Below are 17,246 nucleotides of genomic sequence, written 5' to 3'. Positions count from 1 at the left end.
GTGTGCTTTCAGATGCTTGATTTCGAGATCTCAAAATCTAATTCTGAGGTCTCGAAATCAAATTAAAATATTTTACCGGAAAATTACTTCTCTCTCGAAACCTATGTTTACTTCAAACGGAGCAGTTTCATACAATGTTTTATACTATCAACAGCTCTCCATTGCTCGTTACCAAGTAAGTTTTTATGCTAACAATTATTATGAGTAATTGCCAATAGAGTCTAGTGCCTTTAAAAGGTAAAGTATACACCTTTGGCTTTTGGAAATGTTCAATTGTTTAAATCCTATATTCCATTTCAAAAGGTGGTCTCGTTTTGTTTTGAGATATTGCTGAAAATCCAGAGAGGTAAAGTCCACGCAAGAAGGATATTCCCCAATAGGAATACACAATTTGAGAAAACGTTACGTGGCAACGCTTCTCAGATTCAAATTTCGGGGCATAAAAACTTAAAACCTGTTGACATGACCACATTACCTCAAAGTGAAATGTTTCTCAAAATGCTTTAAACTATCAAAAGCTGCTGTAGGCTTCTAACAAAGTAAGTTTTCATTTGCCATTAATATTTAGAGCGATTACCAAACGTATACCTTCCCTTAGAACATTCATTGTGAATGTCATCACTCTTAAAAACATTCTTTGTGAATTCTAAAACTTAACACTCTGGCGGGAAAAGAAGCTAATTGCCAATTACCTGAGATCTGACTGAGGAATGAGGACGTGTCCCATCGACAGCATACCCAGTCCACCCAGCTCCTTAGGGGTGTAGAAGACGACCGGCGGGAACCGACTGGGCATCTTGGAGTTCAACCCAATCTTGATTCTAGTCTGGATCTTATTTTCACACTTGACCAGGAGATCCAAGAGCTCCTGGGTGTTGACGACCGCCTCGCGGTAGTACGTCATCAGGCCAATGAGGGCAGTGTTCCACTTGTTGACGATCTGGAAAGTGTTACAACAAATGTTGGATTTCATTTGCTTTGGCATTACTCTTCGTATGATTAATGAAGTAATTTGGGTTGAGCAAAGAAAGATAACTAGAGTAGGATTTGAACCAACTTTCTCCAGATTAACGTGCCGGTGTCATAGGGAAATCTGTTCCCCTGAGATTCTGTCACTATCTTTATACCACGCGTGCGTGGAATTTATGCTGCCAGATGTGACAAAAGTAAGCAGAAATATCAAAATACAGCTGTTTCAAATAATATATTCTTTTTTATTCCACTTTTTATCAACACATTAAATTTGAAATCAATTAAAAAAATTAAAAATGGAACTCATATTTCTTTAAATAAGACAGGTAAAAAGACGGAAAGTCGGAAGGTCGGAACTGGAAAAAAAATTAAAAGGTCGGAGTTCCGACAAAGGTCGGAAGAATCTCATCCCTGGGGGTCTTAAGTTTGGATAGATCAGTTTAAGACTTTTTATTTCTTATCAGGGATCTGCATAAACCCTGCTAACTGCTTACCTTTGTGAAGGTGGTAGAGCCCGATGCCATTAGGATCTGTCTGACTCTGTTATGGAATCTCTGCATGGATTCCTCATCTACCCTCAAGAAGCACTGGGCAGTACGCTCCTTGGTCACCTGGAGGTTACAAAGGACAAAGGTTAAAACACAGAACACTAACCTAGCCATATTTATCAACTGGGCCTAGTTTCACAGCTCTGCTTAATGAAGAATTCTGGGCTCTACTTAATTTCGCAGTAAACAGATTCGAAACACTAGGCCCCGATCTCTTGCATACACAGCCTGAGCAAAAAATGGCAAGAAACCAGCAAAGATGATACCAAGTGGCATGGTATTCTGGCTGGCAATTTTATTCTGGTAAGCATATTTTGTTGTTGTGCTTAATAGCTAATATTCATTCTTTTAAAGCAGCTTCATGAAACTCATAGCTGGGAGCTGAACCTTAATTGATTAAATTCTTGTATCAGGTTGATTCCAGGATGGCAAGTCACTGTGATAGACACAGCCATCCAACGATGCAAAGCACTGATCAATTACTGTAGCATTGATTATACGAACAGACAAGTCATGTACAAAACACTAGCCTGCAGATACCATACAATGCATAATAAACCATTCACGTCGATCATTACTGTTTTTGTTTTTTAAATAACAAGATTTACTTCAATTAAGTGAGGAGTTGTTTAAGGTTTGAAAACGAAAATTCCTCAAGGAAAAAGATTTTGCACATAAGGTCAAATAGCCAGTACTTTAACCAACAAAGTCATGGAAAATCAAACTGGCTTTTCTCTTCCAGAGCTTCACCTCTGTGAATCCCAAGCCCCAAGGTCTTGCAAACGGGTTTGGTTTCCACAGTTTTTAAACATTTTCTTGATCATACAAAGGGTATGTTGGGGAGGGGGTCACAGACCACGAATGACTTTAAAAGGTTTGTAAAATGTTGATATGTACATTAATTTTGAAATGAAAAATGTTGATAAATTCCACTTTGTGAGAAGGGTCCTCAAAAGTAGTACTCTCTTTTTTACGACATGAAAAATCATGAAAACTTTAGAGAGTCCTGAATAAATAAACAACACTTTCGCTTCTCCCTCACCTCATTCTGCAAGTTCCAGATCCCATCCTTGTGGGTGAATTCCTCCGATGTGGTTCGACACTTGGGGAGGATGCGACACTCAAATCCAGACATATTGAAGAGGAGGTTGGGGTTGTCCTTGCTGTAGACAGAGACGAAGCTCTGCTCCCACTGGAAGGTGGTGATCGAACGAGGCAGACGGTTCTTCATGTCCCAGAAGACTGCTCGGCCACTGGGAAGATGAAGAAATCGAGAAAATATGAAGGTTAGGAATATTTTCAGAGAAGAGGAAGGTGCAGACTTGATAACAAATATTGTTATATTCGGTTTGGTCTTGTATCAGGTTGATTCCAGGATGGCAAGTCACTGTGACAGACACAGCCATCCAACGATGCAAAGCACTGATCAATTACTGTAGCATTGATTATACGAACAGACAAGTCATGTACAAAACACCTGCCTGCAGATACCATACAATGCACTAAACATTTCTTTCATTATGTTGGAAAAATTCCTGAATTCTCTGAATGTCGCAATTTTTCACTTACTATTGAGTCACTGTGTACATAACCGGAAGATATACTCAGAAAAGTGAAGTTATCACTATCAAAATAAGAAAGTTTTCCGTTTTAGATGCGTGTGGAAAAACCTCAGAGAATTATTCTAGAAAAAATCTATGCAGTCAGGTAGAGACTGAAAACCCAAGCCACATAGTGCCCCCAGTGGGATTTGAACCTGGGTCCAAGAGGTGGAAGGGCAAGGAAAGATACCACTACACGCCAACCTGACAGCCCAAGTTAAAACTTCCCTAAAGACGATCAGAGCATACGACATTGAGTCGTTAACCAGTGGTTCTTTTCAGAACCAACAGACCAGGTCTAAGGTCTATTAACAATACCCTCCAAGTTCCTCGAACTCGCCTGGCCAGTTCTGGGGACAGGGCTTACTCCAACATCAGTACTCCAACATAGCACCTAGACTCTGGAACTCACTTCCGGAACACCTCAGACAAAAACACAACATCACTCTCTTCCAGCAGAAATTTAAAACACACATGTTCTTGCTTGCTTGCCAACATCTTGACAAAACTTGACCAGCGCCTTTGAATGTTTTTTTTTTCAGTAAAGTGCGCCTCATAAATGCTGTAGTTTATTATTATATTCACATGGTGTTACCGCAAACCTTCCTTAGTTAAAATTGTCCCTGTGTGCCAAGGCCCTTTAAGTACCACGGTTAACTACTCACAGATTGACATCGTGTTTCATGAGTCTCATGCGTGCATCTCTCGGCCAGCATTTCTTGTTGTTATAACCCACGATGTTCTCATTGTTGGGGTCGGGGTGCTCTGTCAGGTAACGCTGGATCAGATCACGAGCCTCTTCAGCTGTGAACCTATTCAAAAAAACATCATCAAGTTATAAGAATCCAGTGTAACTGAATGAGTGAATTTAAAATAACTTAGGGTCAAACAGGAGTTCACAGAGGTTGAAGACAAGGGAAGAAATCACTGAGCCAACCTCTCTTTATTTAGGGGGGGGGAGGGTAAATTTGATGAAGTTTGTCTAGGATCGATTGTCAGAAAGTTTTTGTTGCTTATGGAATGATCGAGGGGTTGAAACAGATTTCAGCGCTTCTGACAATATTGGTGCCCCACTGGAATTTTGCCACAGACCATAGTCCATGGAATACATTGCATTAAAAGACAAAACTTGAAGAACTGGTCAACTAAAATTCAAATTCTTTCATTTAGGAAAAACTAAAAACAAGATAAGAATTGTCAATTTCGAATTGATGAGATGATGCCATTACTTACCTGAAGAATATGTGAACTCTGTCAATGTATCTGGAATACAGTCTGATTGGATGGCTGGTTTCCGTGGCAACATCCTATAGACACAAGCCAACATCAATTACAAGTTTAGTTGGAACAAAGCTAAAAGCTTTTATAAATAAAATGTGGGATTATTCATTTGAAGAAGAAATATTACAGACAATCACAAATAATGAATGCTTTTGTTTAAACTAAATAAAACTTTTCAAAACAGAGGCCAAATTGTGGCCGAAATTACAAAAGCTTAATACAAAAATAATTTATAAAACTAAAAGAACAACCAACCTTTGTTTTTGTTTCATTTGTTGCTTCATAATATATTTTTGTTGTAAATGAACTTTAAAAAGCTTTAAAGACTATCATCTGTTGCTTGAAAATTGTTGCTCACTGTTGAAGTTTTATTTATTTATTTATTATTATTATTTTGTATTATTATTTTTTATTTCATTTTTTTTTTGAGGGAAAGGGGTTGTGATTCTTTATAAAAAAAAAAGTTTCATCTCACCTGGAATTGCAAGAAGTCATTTGGCATCTGTGGGGCACCGACCATCTCACTGGCTCTATGCAGACCCAATCCTAAGAGGTCAAGTACCAGACCGTAGTACTGTACAATGAAGGAAGCAAACTGCAGTCCTCTGATGATGCCATAGGAGTTGGTGTGATTCATGTCCTATAGAGTAGGGGGGAAGACAAAAATGTATTAAACAAAAATTAACACAAACCTTCAAAACAGATGAAACAATAGGGCCACGTTCCTAGGAAATAATGTCCCTCAAATCTTAGCCATCCGTCAGTGGTTTCTTTCCCTGCCCTCTACCTCCTGCTTTCTACATACCCCCCCCCAAAAAAAAAAAAACCACCTTGGCACAGAACCTTGCATGTGGACTTGGTTTTCAGTCCCTACTTTACTGTTTGGGTTTTCCCTATTCAGGTTCTCCTCTCACATCTAAAACTAAACAGATCTTGTTTCATAAAAATTCATCCTCTAAAAAAATTTTCCAAAAATTTGGACATTCCAATATGTACCTTGTAGTTGATGACGACGTTGTTCTTTGCCGTCATGTAATCAGCAATGTTATGATCAACGATAAGACGCAAGAGTCGATTGAGCAACGTCAGATCAATCTTCTCGTACATCTTCTCAAAGCGTGATTCCATCATGACGTTACATTCTCCTTCGGATGTGTCCCATACGTCCTGCAGATTGTTGATGCCTAAAGACAAAAGTTTGACGATGTTTGAATCAGAAAACAATTGCTGAATTTGCCAAACGAAAATAAAAGCCAATGGTCCATTCCAAAATCCTCAACAATTATAATCATTCGGGTGGGATTCGAACCTATGACCTTTTACATTGCTAGAGTTTGATCTAATTCTTGTATCAGGTTGATTCCAGGATGACAAGTCATTATGACAGACACAGCCATCCAACGATGCAAAGCACTGATCAATTACTGTAGCATTGATTATACGAACAGACGAGTCATGTACAAAACACCTGCCTGCAGATACCATACAATGCATTTATAGTAAAATCTTTAAAAAAACTAAGTATTTTGAAGTTCTGAGATTCAGTAAAAATGTCTTTTCAACTTTATAGATCTTCTGTTTAGGCTTGTTAATCCGTTCTTTTCGTTCAGATATCTTCGGCCATCAAATGAAGACTATTAATTTTGCACAATATATCAAACAACAGCCTTGGGGCTGAGGGTGGGCTCTCCATTTTTTGGTAAAATATTTACGGAAGTTTGGCAACAGATTTCAGTGCTTATTTACAGTTTAACTGATAACCGGTTAAACGTCCTGCCGTCGATTCCACCAAACTCTTCCTTAGGACTCGGAACAAGTAAAGTACCATATCCGTAGACGTTAGGACGCATTGAACCCATCTTAAGTTAGGACGAGTGCCTTGCCGTAACTCGAGACTGGATTTATCCTAGAGTTTGTTGAAATAGGCTGCTGACCCTTTAGGAAGGTCCCCTAACTTTGACTAACAATCTTAATGACCCACCTTGACACCACTTGTAGACCAGCAGAGGAGGGGGCTCGGTATCGGCTGGCTTGATCCATGGAGGGAACAGCCTCCTCTTGTCTGCCTCATACCACAGGTACTGATCCAGGTAAGCATCAGTGATCTTCTCTAGAGGTTCCACATCGTACACTGGGATGAGGTGACTGTAGAGGTCCATGAACTCAATGCCGACCTGTTGGGATCAAGGGTAGGAATTGTTTAAAATATTACCAGGGTGTGATCATTGCTGGCCAGAAAGTATGAAACTAGGACCAACATTTAAGAAAGGGTGTGATGAAATCATGGCAAAAGATTACAGGAATGTTGTTGGCCCAATGACCAGGGCACTAAAATGTAAAGCACATTGGGCTATATAAGTCTATATAATTTTTGTTATAATGCATGATATTTGGTCCTTGGCAAAAGCGGGAACATTTTTATCAAGTTTAAGGACTGACCTACATGTACGCATAGTGTAGGCTCTTATAGACATTTCAGGCTATTCAATCATAATTTTCCAGATTGTTGTAAGGGCAAAAAAACAAAACGGAAAACAGACTAGGAAGGAAGAATATCATGCCTGTATTATATTATTATGAGGGAAACGGGGAGGTGAGGGAGTAAGTTTACCTCTTTGAAGGCTCTCTGTGTGAGTAGATGACGCTTGATACGACTGAGTGCCTCATGAGGGTTATCATACGCCTGTTCAATCAAGCCTAACTCCTCCCTCTGGGACTGGTTCAACCGACTCTTCACACTGTTAAGAATAAAAGAAAACCCCTTAGAAAGTCTTCAGTTTAAAATGGATACATGCAGAAAACGTAGTTAAGTCAGAGTGCCTTGTGAAGGTTTGTATATAAATGTCTGTTCAATCAAACCAAACTACTCCCTCTGGGACTGGTTCAACCGACTCTTTACACTGTTAAGAATAAAAACACAACTCATAAGTCCTCATTAAAAAAAAAAATTCATGCAGAAATACAGTTAAGTCCAGGTGGCTTATAAAGGTTTTTATACAAAAGGCTGTTCAATCAAACCGAACTACTCCCTCTGGGACTGGTTCAACCGACTCTCAACACTGTCAACAATAAAAACACAATTCAAAATTGCTTAAATTCTTGTATCAGGTTGATTCCAGGATGGCAAGTCACTGTGACAGACACAGCCATCCAACGATGCAAAGCACTGATCAATTACTCTAGCATTGATTACACGAACAGACAAGTCATGTACAAAACACCTGCCTGCAGATACCATACAATGCATAATAAACTCTTTAAGATATAAACCTACATAATTTGAGTACACATTTCTTTTCCACTTTTAGATGTTCGGTTCAGAGGTCGTTGGTTCAAATCCCTCTCTAGCAAACGTTTCTTTGTTCAACCCCAATTTTTTTTAAATATACCGAGTCAGTTTCCTCTATAGTTTATTGATATTTGAAATAATGACTGCTGCTACCCAGGTTGAATCGCAAACTGAGGTGTGAGAACCAACAAACTTCCCCGAGAATGTATCCTACACAAATTTTGGGTTGAAGAGATTTTTGTTTTCTTCTGACCTGTATGCCTCCTTGAGTCTCTCCAGAGCCAGGATGAGCAGCTTGGTGTCGTGCTTGTAAGACAGAGGCGGGAACGGGATCGGGGAGAAACGACGACTCTCCAACCAATGGACAGTGGTAGTGTAGATGGCGACGGCCTCCTCTGCTGTGATGTACGGACCATCCTGTGGGCATGAAATACAAGTTATTTATTTGAGTTTGCAGGTTCTTCAAGTAATGTCAGGAAAGTCAGTGTTGTGATAGTTCCAAATGGATTTTCTTTTGAAACTGAAGAGCTACATCTGGCCACTGGTTCGGTAATTAAACCTACGGGCAGTATACCTTGAGTTTTTTTAACCACGACTTTGTCTCAGTCAAATTAGAACACAGCGTGTTTAAACAACTAGTTTAAAACCTTGTCACCGAACTTTGATTCTCTTATTCAAAACCATGTTGATGATAATTGTAGGGTGTCATGGCCTAGTGGTTAAGAGTGGGTTTTTATCCTGATCATGACACTTGTGTCCTTGAGCAAGATGCTCTACTATAATTGCTTCTCTTCACCCAGGGGAGTAATAGTTACTGTAAGGTATGAGGTTGATATTGTGTATGAAACGGAGCGGCACAGCAGGTCAGGGTTGTACACTACCAATGGAGCTGAGAAAGATTAAAGGGATGTTATTGGCCCAATGACCATGGCATTACTGTCAAGCGCATTGATATGTAATTGAGTAATGTGCTATATAAGAACTATTTTTTTTTAGTATTATTATATTGAATTGGTCAACGAGATGGCAGAATCAACATTACCTTCAAGTAGTTATGCTGTCTCTCCTGTTCTGCCTTGAGGTACAGACGAGTCAGCCTACCAAGATTCTTCTTACAAACCGTCTTGTCGACGGTGGCACCTCGTCGGATACGCTCTCTGTTGTAGTGGGCAGTGTTGGTCCACCAATCGGCTTTGGACTTGACGTAGCGAAGGATCATGTTCTCGATGGGCGTGGGCAGACCGGGTACCTGCGGAGGTCAGTTTGGACGAGTCATTTTGGGGCTTTGGAAATTTGGGTGATTAACTTTAGGTTAGATGGTAAATCTGATAAATGTTGAACCCACTGATTATTCAATTTAACATGTTTTATAAATCATGTCATCAAGAAAAATGTAATAAATTTAAGCATGAACAGATTCCATTTTAATAAAGAGCTTAGTTATACTTTTTCCTCATTTTTTATTTAACAGTACAATTTTTTTTTTAAAGCAACTCTTTCTTTTCAAAACTATTCACTAGTAAAAAAAAAAAAAAAAAAAAGGACTCGAAGCTCAGAATTTTTAGGTCTGAAAACGTCTGAAATTTCTCATCCCTGTATCAATCTTAGTTTTCGGAGCTAACTTACCTTCCATGGAATGTTGGCCTTCCAGCAGCGCCATGCTTCACTAAGATGCTGTAGGATGGTACGAGCCTTGTTCTGTTTGATTCCCTCAGGCATCATGTCCAGGATGTCGTGCATCACCTTGACAACAAAAATAAACAATTCAATATCTCAAGAATTGGCTGTTCTTCCACTGACCAAATTGTTTTCTTTATGGTGAACCCAAACAAAGATATAGAAATAGGGAGACCACTAATATAGGGCTAGATAGATAGCTCACTTGGTAAGAGCGCTGGCATGTTAATCTTCAGGCTGCAGGTTCAAATACTCTATAGTAAATTTGTCTTTGATCAACCCAAAGATATTAATTTTGTTAGTACATATCTTACAGTGCAATAGATTTAAATAATAGAAAGAATAGGAAACAAAAAAGGAATGGCCTCGGTTTTGTTACATCGATTTGAATGGAAGAAAACCGAGATAGCCACACCAAAATAAAGGTCTAATATGACACAAAGTTACTTTAGCGAATGGATCCAATTGCATTATGCAGAGGGTTACGCTATTAATTTGGATTTTTAATTTGATTATGAACAGGGAAAGACAACAAACCTAAGTTTCTGAATGAACCTCGCTTCATACTTCATGGAAATTGCGAAAGTGAATCTAAAGAAAATAGCCCGCCAAGATCAGTTGTCACATAATAAACTTTGCATTCGCTTTCGTGTTAAGTATGAACCGGGCTTAGAGCATGTATCAGGTTGATTCCAGGATGGCAAGTCACTGTGATAGACACAGCCATCCAACGATGCAAAGCACTGATCAATTACTGTAGCATTGATTATACGAACAGACAAGTCATGTACAAAACACCTGCCTGCAGATACCATACAATGCACAAAATTAATTCAAAGCTGTTAAGCATAAAATACCGCTTGACAAATTTCTTTGCTTATCAAAAATTATGTGGAAAACCAGTCACAACGATGTCAAATTAGTTTAATTTTTTTGGCTAGTAAACAGTTTCAGCAATGCAATATTTTTCTGGGCTTAGCAAGTTTTTTTTTTGCTTACAGGCTTTATAAAATTGGGCCCATGCGGCAGATGCATGCTGTTTGTAAGGCACCACCCTTCAGGATCCTGCGCAAACTTACCGAAGCCCTGAGTTCAAGATCGTAGTGACTCTCCACACGCTGTTTGGTGACCGTCTTAGTGACGCCCTTGGAGTGTCGACCTTCAAACTGTCTGGACAGTAGATTGCCCAACCATCTCTCCAGGAGAGGGGTGATCCCACGCAGGAAGAACACCCAGACGCGCCACCCTGGAGCCCAGAACCCACAGCCCGGCCCCTTGCCCACTGGACCCTGGAAGGTTAGAGAGAGAGAAGTTACGACTTGCAGTTGTATGTAAACATGGGGTTTCAAAATTGGCTATTTTATGGGGCCCGAAGGCAATAGGAGCCAAAGGTCTCCACAGGGGAAATTCAAAAGAGAGGAAAGTTCCACTACGCATTTTGCATACAAAGTCTGTGGGGATGTTCAGGGAGAAAAAGCAAAATTCAACAACTGCCACAATAACTGCAACTGCTTTCAAAAAAATATGTCTATCAAAAAATAAACCACACATTTTCATTTTCTTATATGCAAACTGTAGGGTTTAAGCTTGAGGTTCACTGCTCCATTTGTTGGGGTTTGGGTCTGGGTGAATACTATGAATAATGACCCTATGACCTTATGACCCTATACAACCATGGACAGTCATTTCATGAATATTTACACCAAGTTAAAAAGAACTTCAACATCTAAAGGAAAGGAATGAATATTCATATTATAGTCATGCGTTTCCGAGTGGTGAGAACGACCTCCTTTACCCCAACCCGAACATCGGTCAAGCCCCGACATCACCACTCACCGTGTTGAAGCGATAATAAATGATGTGCTTGATGTCTTTACACATCCTGATCTGTCTCATCAGCTTGTATTTGTAGCGGTACATACCGGTCAGCTGACCCACGTGGGCAAAGATGTACTGCAGACCGTCAGACAGCTAGGAGAGTAACAACAAGCAAACATTATACCAGAGTTGAAAGTAACCAAGCCAAAATGGCTGTCTAATAATTACAAATTATTCCCACCTTTCATTTATTGTACACAAAAAATGCTAATATTGATGAAATATTCTTAGGATTTGTGTACTTTCAAATATTTTCCCAAAATATTGATGTTGAGACACGGTTTTTACATTTTTTAATGTTACACCTATAAAGGTTTACAAGGTGCTGTGGCATTCAGCAGCCACTGCCAGAAACACAAGCCCCTTCTCTTAGCGCAACCGGATTCTTTTACGTGCACTAAACAACGAAAAGGACCAATGGTTTCATTTCCCATCCGTTATGAAGCAATAATGGTTAAAGTGTCACGACCTGGACTCAAACCCACACTCTGACGACCGGAAACACAAGGGCACAGTTTCATAGAGCTGCTTCAGCAAAAAAAAGTAGCTAAGTACAACAAAATTATGCTTACCAAAATAAGGTTACCAGCCAAACTACCCAGTCACACCATGTACAATTTGTGATTGGTATCCTGCTCATTTCTGCTTAGCAGACAATTTTTAAGAAATATATTTTCTGCTTAAGCACCTCTATGAAATTGGGCCCAGAGCTTGAGTTTAGTGCTCTTAACCTCTCAGCCACGACCACCACAAGGGTTTAAAGGATTTGGGTACTTTTTCAAAATGTCCATAGATCTATATTAAACTTACAGGGTTTGAAGATAATGATAGTGGAAAGCTTCCCTTCAAATATTACTAACTGAGGTGCAGTAGTTTTTGAGAAATGAGTAAAATACGTTTGTAAATGCTTAAAATAATTTTGGTCTCATGAGACGAAAATTATTTTCATGACATTGTTTTACTCATCACCCAAAAACTACAGCACCTCAGCACGTAATATTTTCAGGGAAGCTTTCTCCTATCATTATCTTCAAACTGTGTAAGTTTAGTGTAAATCTGTGGACATTGTGTTTTTTGTCCTACAAAAAGTACATACACCCTTTAAAGTGTAGAAGAGTTTATAAAGTGTAACATACAAGTGTGTCATTGAGGACCTACCTGGAATGCGTCTACATTGCCCAGTCTGTATTGTACATGGCTATCAATGATGAGCTTGGTTAGACGTAGGATCTCACGACACAGATGGAACGCATTGCCGAAACGCGATTTCTTACGCTCCTACAGGTCAAACAAAAAACACAATATCAAACCAAATACCATATTGAAACAATTGACAGTCATTATATATATTTTATTGGCATTACACAACAGTGGTTATCTTAATCCAGTGATGCCCCAAAATAAATTAACAGAGAAGAAAAGAAAAAGCTTTTGGCTGACTTTGGAAAACTGTATCAGAGAGTTTGTTGGGATGCAGAGCTACAATACCAGCTATATCTCATTGGGCCCTCGCACCAAAACAATTTTTGTATTTCCTTTGTTACACCCAACTCTGTAAGCAATGAATGTCAATTGTGTGGACACATTATTATCTTGTTAAAAGCCTTCTTTTTTTATGTTATATTATTTTTATACATTTTTTCATGCTCATTTCAGACAATCCCAGCCCTATCTCATTTCGCCCCCCCCCCGACCTGCGTTCAATGTTGGCTCTCAATGCACGGTCTCCCTCCAGCTGAGGTTTACAACATTGAGCAAGGACGAGGGAGGGTTTGTTTAATTTCACATGACCCAAGCTATTTCGCCAGGAAGGTAGCCTGTGGTAACCGTACCTTTGTTGTGAGTGTCTTGACTGGCTTGAGGTTGAAGTTGTAGTCCAGATGGAGATAGTTGAGATTCTTACGATGAATCAAGAGATTGAGCATGTTGTAGCCCTGACGGCAGACCTGAAGACCAACCTCCACCCAGTCAAGGGTTGTCGACTGGAAGAACTTAGTGGACTTGAAGGAACGGAATAAGTATCTTGGGAGAGCGAAGGTTAAGATTGAGTTAGGAACAGGAAGACAATTGAAAATATGGTATAGTCTACGAAGGTGGTATCATAAACTTGGGTGTGATTCCTGCCTGGCTAAATGGCAGCTACGGTTATATGGCTTATGACTGGCACCTTTGATCAAAGGTATTGACAAAATAAGGAGACCGCCAACATAGGACTGGAAAGCTCAGTTGGTAGAGCATCGGTACATTAACATTACATTATTATGGTTTATTTATTAACTGCACTGGCGGCCAAGTACATTTACAAGTAAAAATAGTTCCTTTAAATATGTAATTGTTTTAAAAAATAATTGCAAGAACAACCAAAAAGCACATTTAAAAGCTTGAATTAACACTGGTGGTCAGGCAGTCCAAAAAGAACGTACTATATGGAGGTCATTGGTTCAAGTCCTGCTCTGGTCACTTTTTTTTCCTTCAAACCCAAACCATTTAAAAATTACCCAGTCAGTTTTCCTTAAGGTTTATTACTTGTTACAAAAATAAAATCTGAACAAAAGTTATCTAACGATTTCCTAAGTACAGTAGTATATCATGTCACTTTCCATGCCGCATTCCAGGAGTCCATTACTTATGCATGAGTGGTAAGCAAATAATGAAAACAAATCATCTTAAAAGTTAACAGAAAGTCCTCACCTCTTTTTCTGTGACTTTGGTGGTCTGTGTTTGAGGGCGTTGAGGACGTAGATCTTGAGCAGCTTCTGGTATGATACGCGTACCTTAACAGGCTGACCGCTAGGACAGTGTTCACGGTACCTGGAACAAATGGGACACAAGAAAATCACGTTAGAAAAATAATCAAACAAGGAATCTGCTTGAGAAGTTATCAACTTTGTGATTCATTGAGCTCATGTGAAAGCTGCCTGCCATATTGGAAACCTGTAACCATGTCATACAGCCTCTAAGCACAAAACTTGCTCAAGCACAGAACAATCTTGCTTTACCAGCCAAAATTTCATAGAGTTTACATTATCACCACTGGTTCCGAACTTGTTTTTTGCTCAGCCAAGAAATTTGCTAGGCATATGTTCTGCTTTACAGCTTTATAAAATTTAGCCATGATAATAATAATATTTAACATTTCTAGTGCGCTATGTCCGTCAATGACGGCACTCCTGATGCAGTGATAACTCACTAAGTATTGTTTCTGGTTATAAAACTAACAAAAAAACTGCAAAATACAAATGACCTTGCTCTAAAACGAAATTCCATCTACCCTCACCATGTTTTAGTAAGTGGTATGTCCACTGCCCGTCTGTGCCTGCCAGAGCGAAGATGGAATGGCCTTGGTGCCCACAGTAGGGCAATACCGTTAGCTGTGTTATCAGTGTACAGGGGTCTGTCTTGTAGGAATGGCTGTACGTAGTCTGGTAGCTCAAACTCTTCATCGTCATCAGGCAGTGGCTCTGTAACCTGGAGATTCATTGAGGGTATTAAACAATATTAATAACAAGATTACTAGGTTCTTATATAGCACTTTATCACAAATAAATCTTTACAGCACCACAATTCATGGAAGTTATTATACAGAATTGGCGAGGATACAAAATAAAATTTGTTTAACTTTAGCAGCAGGTACCGCAACAATTTAATGATTGTTAAATTTGTATCTGGGATAAAGAACATCGTTTGGTTTTACCCTTAAACCAATGTGCACTGTAAACCCTTGAAAAGTGTGTTGACATCTGCTCCTTTTACAGATGGGCTCATAGTTTTTATTGGAATCAGTGGAAACATTTAAGGGATTAAACGAAAGTCACAAGTTCTGTTTAAAGGCAGTGGACATTATTGATATTTACTCAAAATAATTATTGGCATAAAACCTTACTTGGTAAAGAGTAATGGGGAGAGGTTGATAGTATAAAACATTGTGAGAAAAGGCTCCCTCTGAAGTGACGTAGTTTTGGAGAAAGAAGTAATTTTCCACGAATTTGATTTTGAGACCTCAAGTTTAGAACTTGAGGTCTCGAAATCAAGCATCTGAAAGCACACAACTTCATGTGACAAGGGTGTTTTTTTGTCTTTCTTTAATATCTCGCAACTTCGACGACCAATCGGGCTCAAATTTTCACAGGTTTGTTATTTTATGCATATGTTGAGATACACCAAGTGAGAAAACTGGTCTTTGACAATTACCAATAGTGTCCACTACCTTCAACCATTTTGGAAAATAAACTGTAGACGCCTTTGCCTAACCAACCATGTGTTCTTACCTTGCCGCTGTGTCTGTGTGAGATTGGGTTGATAAGAGGATCAAAGTAGAACGCTGGGAGATCTGGATCTTCAGTCTTTATGAACACTACGCTGGGAGTGTGATACCTTAACACACAAAACAGATATTGTATAAGTAACATCAGATTTGCGGTTGAACAAACAAAATATGACTAGAAACTGAACAAACATGGTGTTTATAAAGCAGACCAATTCACACCGATGTGTATAAAGCACTGTATACTTTCCCCCGAGTTCAGTGAAAAAGGACTCAGGAAAGTACAGTGCACATCAGTGTTAGGGTATAAACCAAATTAATTTCTTTATCTCTGATGCCAAAATGTACTCTAAAAGCTAAATATACAGTGCTACCTCACCATGCAATGCCTCATCACCTATACATCATATAGTTGTGTAACGAACCCAGTGCACTTACGGGAAAAGAGAAGAGGTCCGCCCGGTGTCAACGTAGTCGCACATACCTTTCAGGAAATACTGCATGTTAAGTGACAGATATGTGAGCTATATAAGAAGCCACTATTTTTATCATTTAGCTTTACACCTGTGGCACTTACCATGTGAGCTGTACGAAGTACGGCAGGTTGTTGTACAGATAGGGAAAGGCAATCTTGTACTCTGTGCGAATCTGTTGCCTGATGATGATCTTGTTCACATCGTTAAACTCATTCCAGTCTTCATCTCTGTCAAATCAAAAAACAATTTTCAAACCAAAAATATGAAAACCAAACAGTAAAGTAAGTATTCTTTGAAGCTTTGCATGGTTTGGACAGGAAGAAACTATAAATAAATCAGCTTGCGGGTACAACCATGTGTAAATTTCTTTTGTGGGAGTGTTGGCTCTAAAAAGAGCCGGTGTGGTCACAACATTTCTAACAGTATACTCTGCTTGTCTTCCGGAGAATGCTAGACTACTAGTGGTGTAAAGTGGTGTAACAGCAAAGTATTTCTAAAACTCAGGCCCCAAAATCGTGGAGCTGCTTAAGCAGAAAAAGTAGCCAAGCACAATTCATCACAATAAGGTTACCTGCAACAATACCATTTCCCATGCACTTTTTCTTACTGGTAATCTGCTAATTTTGTTCGCAAAATTAGCTGCTTAAGAAGCTCTATGAAATTGGGCCCAGCTCCAAATCCTTTCTGTACGACCATATAAAATGATGAAAATTTTGAACGAGCCCTGACAAGGAATGAGACATATAGCAACAACAAAATGGTTCGACTTACAGGAGGGTTGCATCCCGCACCAAAGGCTCAAACTTTGGCCCTCCCGGGATGGCCATGTTGAGGGCCTTGGAGGTAAAGAATGACTTGAGATCAAAGAGATAAAAGTAGTTCTCATCGACAAGGTCTGTAAGAAGCTGGTTGGCAAGACGATACACTGTGGACATCATGGGAAGGGTCAGACGCCAGCTCTTGTAACTGGTCCCGTTGACGTTCCTGAAATCAAATAGAACCAAAAATAGGTGGTTTAGATTTGAAATGTAAACGGTGAAAAAAAAAAAAACCCAAAAACGGACTGATAATAAGAAATGCATTTCTGCTGTCTGACTGTTTAATGTCATCCACTCTGGTTTTGAATGATAGACAAGCTCCTGCAGACATTTATAATCGTATTAGACCTGTTTGAATGTTGAACTAATTTGGGGTTGAACAAAGAAAAAAACAAAAATCAACAAAATAGGGATAGAAAGTATAGTTGGTAGTGCACTAGCA

At 39.3% G+C, this 17,246-nt stretch overlaps 1 protein-coding gene across 1 annotated transcript in view; it reads right to left on the bottom strand.

Moving 5' to 3' along the window:
- LOC117289965 (pre-mRNA-processing-splicing factor 8) overlaps positions 1-17,246 on the bottom strand; it is a 43,873-nt gene that overhangs the window by 19,860 nt on the left and 6,767 nt on the right. The window contains exons 6-26 of the mRNA XM_033771173.1: positions 16,758-16,970; positions 16,088-16,213; positions 15,515-15,620; positions 14,524-14,714; positions 13,938-14,057; positions 13,079-13,268; positions 12,405-12,524; positions 11,205-11,339; positions 10,448-10,657; positions 9,318-9,434; positions 8,734-8,940; positions 7,945-8,108; positions 7,014-7,140; positions 6,384-6,576; positions 5,399-5,586; positions 4,878-5,042; positions 4,355-4,428; positions 3,787-3,933; positions 2,563-2,773; positions 1,467-1,583; positions 693-940 (exon numbers count right to left, since the gene is read on the bottom strand). Of these exons, the coding sequence (XP_033627064.1) occupies positions 693-940; positions 1,467-1,583; positions 2,563-2,773; positions 3,787-3,933; positions 4,355-4,428; positions 4,878-5,042; positions 5,399-5,586; positions 6,384-6,576; positions 7,014-7,140; positions 7,945-8,108; positions 8,734-8,940; positions 9,318-9,434; positions 10,448-10,657; positions 11,205-11,339; positions 12,405-12,524; positions 13,079-13,268; positions 13,938-14,057; positions 14,524-14,714; positions 15,515-15,620; positions 16,088-16,213; positions 16,758-16,970 (3,369 nt within the window). The remainder of the gene's footprint in view (positions 1-692; positions 941-1,466; positions 1,584-2,562; positions 2,774-3,786; positions 3,934-4,354; positions 4,429-4,877; positions 5,043-5,398; positions 5,587-6,383; positions 6,577-7,013; positions 7,141-7,944; positions 8,109-8,733; positions 8,941-9,317; positions 9,435-10,447; positions 10,658-11,204; positions 11,340-12,404; positions 12,525-13,078; positions 13,269-13,937; positions 14,058-14,523; positions 14,715-15,514; positions 15,621-16,087; positions 16,214-16,757; positions 16,971-17,246) is intronic.

Source organism: Asterias rubens, chromosome 5 (assembly GCF_902459465.1).
Source record: "Asterias rubens chromosome 5, eAstRub1.3, whole genome shotgun sequence".
Taxonomy (NCBI): Eukaryota; Metazoa; Echinodermata; class Asteroidea; order Forcipulatida; family Asteriidae; genus Asterias; species Asterias rubens.
This window is presented reverse-complemented; position numbering and strand designations above follow the sequence as displayed.